The following is a 7,257-nucleotide window of genomic DNA, read 5'->3' on the forward strand; positions in this document are numbered from 1 at the left end:
TAAGTACTGGAGCCATGTCTCAACATGAATTTGTAAATACACATAACAGCACAGAACTGCACCATTGGAATGTAGACACCAGAAGTACAATATACCAAGGATATAACAATTAAAATCGAAACTCCCATTTTTTCTTCTTTCTATTCTGCAAAAAATTTTAAGTGCTTCATTTCAATCATACAGAACCTAAAACTATGACCTTTCATACAGAAGTCATCAAGAATGCTAATCCTTCATATGGTAGTTACTGTATCATATAAATTATGAACAATAAGCATATATACCAATGTTGCTTGATATCTAATCCCTTTGGTGCTGATCTTTCGTAGTTTGCTGCAGTTTCTTGGGTTTGAGACAGTTTATATCTGTAATCTGTGTTGTCCTTCTTAAATACAAATGATGTTCTAGCATAGAAGACAAATGGAATTCTAGATATTCTGATACCAACATTCAAAATTCTGAAACCATAGAAATTTTTTTCCTTACGTAGATTCTTCATAAGAAAGAAAATACATATATATAAACTCTTATTTCTCATTGAAACAAGTATCACATCTAGGCAGGAATTAAAGGAAAAAGGTAATGCATCTACCATAGCTTCACTGTCATTTATAGCATGTATTAAGAGTTTAGACGGCCGAATAAGGATTAAGGAAATCAAAATGGGAAATGACTAATATGACCATGGTTTTAACTGTTGTGATGATATCCCTTCATTATCTATTTGCAAAGAGAAAAGCAGAAAGTGAGAGAACTATAAGACTTCCAATTTCTTTTGCCTTTCCCACGTAACCTCCCAAATAACTTGACTTGCAACTCATCCTGCATGGAACATGAATCAGGAATGTTAGTCATGGCTTTTGTGTTTCCATAGAAAATAAACAGTCAAGGCATGGACAGCAACTTAATGAAAAACAAACCTAATATTATAAATTAGCTCACGAAGTATTAGTCATTTTGTATGTTTTTCTCCAAATTTGCATATTTCTTATGATGAATTTCTGGTTTGTACATCTAAAGACTGAGGATTTTATTAGCTGAGGTTTAATTGAGTTTTGTTTTCTTTGTTTGTGCTAGCAATGCCAAAGGTGGAGTAATAATAACTCAATGGTGATCCAAACATCTTACTCTTTTTGTATTATATTCATAGTAAGACTTCTAGCAAAAGAAATGTAATAAAAACTTAAGACTAAGCACAAATGCCCAAGTTAACTTCATCTTTATGATTCTTCAAATTAAGCATGGCTATACTACAACACACAATCAAATGAGTAACTGTATTTTTGTACATTAATAGGGAAGTTCTATTATGCTATTCAGTTTCCATCAAGGTTAAAGATCGTTCATATGACTTTTTCCCTTTCATTTTAAAAAACTTGTAAATATATTCAATGAAGCCTAGAAAACCATTCCAGAAAAAAAGGGAGAAGTACATTAAAAAGTACAAAGAGAAAGCTCCTCAACAAATAGCACAGGCTATCCCTACAACCAAAACAAGCTAGTTGGGAAACCTGAAGAGAAACAAAAAGAGAGAGTCAGCTTAACACAGCAAGACACCTAACACTATGTTTGGAAGTGAATAAAAAAAAATCCAAACATTTTTTTCCCCCAGTTGAAGAGAGTAACAACTCATGAGGAGAGCGAGAGGCATTCTTTCCACTTTGATTCTTTGAAACATTGGGGGTAACCCAAATGCCATACAATACTTTTGAAGCAATGGAAGGACTCACTCAATCCACAAGTACTCAATTAGAAGTGGAAGAAATTCCTGCAAAGGATTCCAACAAGCCTAATCAACCAGCATGGTTCACAGTAAGATGGATTGCCATCAGCGTCTACACTAGATAAATCAGGATACAATTCACCATTTCTCAGAACTTGAACAAACTTTTTCATCAATACAAGGAATGGTATTGAATATCAGTTCAAGTTTAATTGTTTTTCTTTTCTTAATTTCCCACTAACCCTTTGTCCCTTTCCCCATTTGTGCTTTTCTTTCCTTAGTTTCCCACAGTTCAATATCAGTTCACTTTAATAGCATTTTTCTCCATATATAGTTTCCCATAAACGCTTTCTCCTTCGACCCCTCCTCCGACCCCCTATCCCAAGAAAGAAAGATATGTAAGTTCCAAAAATTGCAAGTGAATCTGCATAAAAGAACAATTTTCTTCTTGTAAGGCATTGGTTTGGAGTGCTGTAGTGCACAACAATGACAAGATCTATATATAATGACTATTGGAGTGTAGGTTGTTCAATGATGATATTTAAATTTAAATTTTCTGTTTTACATTCAACTAGTAGAGGTGGTCTGGATCCAACAGGAGATGAGAAACTAAACCAGTGTCCAGGAACCCTATTGCATCTTTTAATTTCATACAAGCAAGAGAATAACAATTTTGGTATCTAAATGGAACTAGTCAGTGTATAATAACCAAAAGAGAATCAAAAGGAATGGCCAATGCAGTATTACTGTGCATGTAAACTTCAACGTCAATGGTTACTTCATAACCATGCACCAAGCGAAAGTGTTGATACTCCAAGAAGTATTCATTTCTGGCCTGTTGCTTCTCCATTCAAAAATGTCTAAAATTCTTGATACTCCAATTCTCATCTCATTTCATTCATTATCATTCCTATGAATCAAGCATTAAAGTAATTTGAATCTTATTGACATTGCTCAAATTAAGAAATGACATGTGAAAATCAAAGAACCTGATCAGAGGGAGAACTGCAGCCAAAAATACCAAGCAGATAGAGGTTATGAAGGGAACACAAAGCAGAAAAGTCAGTAGCTTTAAAGGATGTAATACATTTTTGACCTTAAGTCTGCAAAAAGAAGTAATGAAGGAGAATATAATAACACTTTCACTTTAACATAATATCCAATTCCGGCAAAAGACAATCTATCAAAAGGTGCAAAGGACAATTTCACAGTCTTTCTTTGTTTATAATAGAAACTAAAAAAATTACAAACCTGCCCTCTTTGTGTAGCATCTCAGACTCAGCAAAACTTTCTTAGGCTTTTGGTCTTTGAATTAGTAATTGAACAAAGGTATATTTGAGCACCAAGCACTCTTCTTCAATGGGTTTACTGGGTTTTTCATGAAAGACGAGGGAAGAAAGCAATGGAAAAGCATGGAAGCCCTTTTATCCTACGCTCTGTAGCATTGATTTCTACGTTCATGTAACACATTTTTTTTATACTGAAAATACATATGACATGCAGAAACATGGTCATCCATGGGGGGCACAAAATCGTGCAGAATCCAAAAAAAGCCAAAAACTATTGAAAAGCAAACATACAATTGAGAATTATTAAATTAAGAAACCACAAACAAACAGTGTTTTTTTCCTAAGCGGGTCCGGAGGAGAGAAAGAGAGGGAGAGAGATCCAGCATTCTTCCCCATAATAATCATTCCGTCTAATTTATGAGGGACCAAAAGTTGTTCTGGTAAAGTTGCTGAGTACAATTTTCTCTGGGTAGTGTTCAAAATTCCTTAGAGTTAATTTGCAGACTATATAGTTCCTTAGCGAGTTGTCAAATTAGGGTTTTACCATGAAGGGGATGAGATCTTACTCCTTATATATGGACTTCATTCCTTGTTCTTAAACAGAGTTATTATATACCTAGCTACTTCTTGCTAGATGAACTTAAATACAGATATCATAAACCATGAATCTCCCTGTACTAAATACAAACTATTCAATTATTATTATTGTTATACTCTTATTATAATTTTTGTGGCCAGTAAATTAAACACGCATAGTTTGAAACATCAAGTCAACCAAATTAAGAAGGGATGGGCTCCAACCCAAAATAAATGGCGGTTGCAACATTTAAGCTCTTTGTTTCACAAGAGAAATGAAAACCCACTTGCAAATGCCACTCTATATGCACTTGCTAAGGTGTTGAAGACTGTTAAGTATTGAGAAGCAAGCTACCCATATAGAATTCTGTAATTACCCGTTAGAGAAGAAAGCCATAGCTAGGAATCATGGATCAGTTTGATTGCATCGTCGTTGTCGCTGGCGGCTTCGGATCATCGGTGGTGGCCTTGATTAGATTTTTCTTCTTCTTTTTCTTTTTGTAAGGGATCCCCCTTGCCTTAGCTTGACACTCCCTCACTTCACGCAAATAAACACGAATAGCACCACTACCGAAAGGGTTCGTCTCTGGCGAACCGCCATGTTCTTCGTAAGCGGCGCGGAGGCGGCCAATGAGTGCATCAAGACTTCCCCAAGCTTGCCTAAGAGGGCAAGTGCAAGGTGCAGGAGGCTCTGGTTGCCCGAAAAAGACGCAACCTTGTAAGTGAACCTTAGTCTTCCCAAACTGATCAAGGTATCTTAGGAAGTCCAGTACATGGCTGCAATTGCACTGTGATAGTGAAACTGGGGGCCTCTGGTTCTTCAAGTACTGACCAAAGGTATTCCAGTCTCTACGCTTTTGTGACTCATAACGACTTAGAGGAGCCGATGGTTGGTTGTTGTTGCTGCTGCTGCTGCTGCTGCTGATGATCACCGGCAGATCTTGATGATCCTTCTGCCGTGTCTTTTGCTCTGTGATCACTAGACATGGCGACCACCACAGAGGAGCTCTCTTGTGTATATCAGGAAAGAAAGAAAGCAAGAAAATTGGGCTTTGGAGGCAAAGGAATAGGAGGATGCAGTGAAGAAAGATGGAGATCACATCATTGGCCATACTGAGGAGACATGCCATGGGCCCTATGAAGGTGCTTTTGTTCCTTTTTTATTTTTTTCCTTCCTCTTTGGTTTCAATTTTCATCTTTTTAATAATTCCTCTTTACCATTACTTATATTTTCTCATGTTTTTTTACAATTATTGTGTGTCATCATCCACGTAACCCTTATTGTTTTCATTAACAAAATTACCATAATCTTCTCTTCTTACTCAACTATTATACTTGTCTATCACTCTATCTAGAAGTCTATGAAGAAAAAAATGCAACAGTTACTATTTTTATTTTTAAGTCACTATTTCAGCTAGCGGAGTCATGAATTAACTCTGTGCAGCTCAGCAAGACTATTGAACAGACACTCTTTAAGGAAAAAAGAAAAAAGAATCCAGAAGAATTAGGGGTAGTTGGGGAGGCATGAACTCAGATTCTAGTTGACTAAAATATTTCATAATAAAATATAATCACCACCACCATAACTATTGCTAATGCTTACCACAGTACCGCTATTAGTGATCATAGTTTTTTGCTAGGGATTCATCTCCTCTTCCTGATATTTTAGAGTTTACCAGAAGAAGCAAACAGATCTCCTGAGTATTTGATGCACCTTCTTAGCCTGTTTTTAGAAATATTCAAGCCTTTTGCTTCGCTCTGGAAAGCATGCATGGTTGAATTGATGCCTTCTAGATGACCATACATGCTTTACATGGTGCGCATATATACATGCTCAACATTTTTCATTTTCCCTCTTATCCTACTTATTAAAACAAACCAAATTAATGGAAATATTGTCCTCTGGTTATCCTATTTTAGTCAATAGGATATGACTGATTGTGACAACTAATAGAAAAAAAATAGGAAAAAAAAACCCACTTGTCATAATTTTTGCCTCTAATTCTGATTTGGTTGTAATCTTAGCTGAGGGTTTTGGTTGACAAAAAGACTATCTAACTGACAGCTTGACTCATATAATTGAATGAATTGGGGGAAGGAAGGAGGGGATCAGGGCCGTTCAATCTTGCATACTTCATCAAAAAGGTTGTTTAATATATGAACCCTAGGTCTTGGTCCAATAGATCAGCAGTCAAAGGTTACATTCCAATAACCTAAAGTGGGGTTAAGAGAGAACCCACCCAAAAGAGCCAATTACTAATAAAATTTACAATACTTAGGGCTATAATTAGGCCAATTATTAGGCTAAACATCCTCTCTTTACATGATTTGTTTAGATGGGGTCCTAACTCTACGACTTTCCCTCATCCACCATCACTCTGATATGCATTTGGTTAGAAACTGTCCAATGTACAAAATGTCTCTTTGCATTTCTGGAACTGTCGGTGTACATGTTCTCAAACTAAACTTCATTTCATATCAGGGAGAGTAATTCCATTTTGAAGCACACACCAAACATGTATGTATGGAAGGTTTGGCTTCAGTCCTGTTGCCATATAAACTTTGCATGTATCTCGTCAGAGAATATCCTAATTCTTCTAAACCCCAGATTTCAACTACAATAGGTTAGTCTACATGTGAAAGCTCTTGTAGCCCTTTAGAGTTTTTTTCTACTATTGTGTTCTTGTCTTTATCACCTTTTGGCCCTTCACACTTTCCATGGATGTACACCTATAGTGGCATATATATATGATATCATCTCTATTCAGTGCACCTGATAGTGCTTGTCATACATTCACAGAGCTAGGAAGCTTGTTCCCTACATTATGACAACAAAGTGCTACAGTTATAATCTTGATTATAACCTCTTGATGGATCTGTTTTTGCCACTATTTTGCTTGAGTCTCTCTTATGGAGTTCTTTTCTCTCCCTTATAACGACATCAATGCCTAGAATTCCAATTTCTCATGGTTGTCTCGGCTCTTGGCCTTGTTTTCTTGTACAATGGTTTTCTCTTTTTCAAGACAATTGTCCTTTTAAAGAAACAAAATATAGTCTTGAATACCGAGACAACTACTGGGTCAGAATTGGCTAGCTACAACAAAAAAATATCTGGTCTTACCATTTAACAAAGTTATTAAGAGAAAATTCAAAAAGTAGGGAACAAGCTGGAGTTTCGTGCAAAAAACTTAAAGCATGAGTTAGAATCTAAATTAATTCACCTGCTTCACATCCCATTATTCAAACATGATATAGATCCTTAGTGCTGAAAATTTTAACTTATTTCACATGTGATAATACTAAATAAAGGAAACCATCTAAATGGTTCAAGACAAATTAAACTAGGTTGGACGAACACATAAATCTAACTGAAATATATTTTCCCTCAGGTAAAATCAGTGTGGCAGCAAGAAAGTTGTTTCTCTAGAATTTGTGATTGTTCATAGTTCATAGGCAGTTTTCAGTTCATCACCTTCACTTTTGGCAAATAATTTGCTATACCTGTGTGTGAGTACTTCTAAGGGGACTTTGAAGAATTTACTTTTACTATAATGTCATGATCAAGGAGAGTGAAATATTGTAAGTGCTCATGAATTGACATGACGAAGCTTGAAGCAGAAGTGCCTGTTCACTGAAAATTGCAACTACTATTTATATGAAACCAAGGTT

At 35.9% G+C, this 7,257-nt stretch overlaps 1 protein-coding gene across 1 annotated transcript; it reads right to left on the bottom strand.

Annotated features, from left to right (window-relative positions):
* Positions 1 to 370: 370 nt before the first annotated feature.
* On the bottom strand, positions 371 to 4,638 carry LOC149025492 (protein LIGHT-DEPENDENT SHORT HYPOCOTYLS 10-like). Its single transcript, XM_089143130.1, is given in 3 exon segments — positions 371 to 822; positions 3,966 to 4,482; positions 4,484 to 4,638. Coding segments are annotated over 2 exon segments (573 nt in total). The 5' UTR covers positions 4,576 to 4,638; the 3' UTR covers positions 371 to 822; positions 3,966 to 4,001.
* Between the last annotated feature and the right edge of the window lie 2,619 nt (positions 4,639 to 7,257).

The sequence above is a fragment of the Hakea prostrata genome, chromosome 2, assembly GCF_041222555.1.
Source record: "Hakea prostrata isolate BN-2017 chromosome 2, UWA_Hpros_2, whole genome shotgun sequence".
Classification (NCBI taxonomy): domain Eukaryota; kingdom Viridiplantae; phylum Streptophyta; class Magnoliopsida; order Proteales; family Proteaceae; genus Hakea; species Hakea prostrata.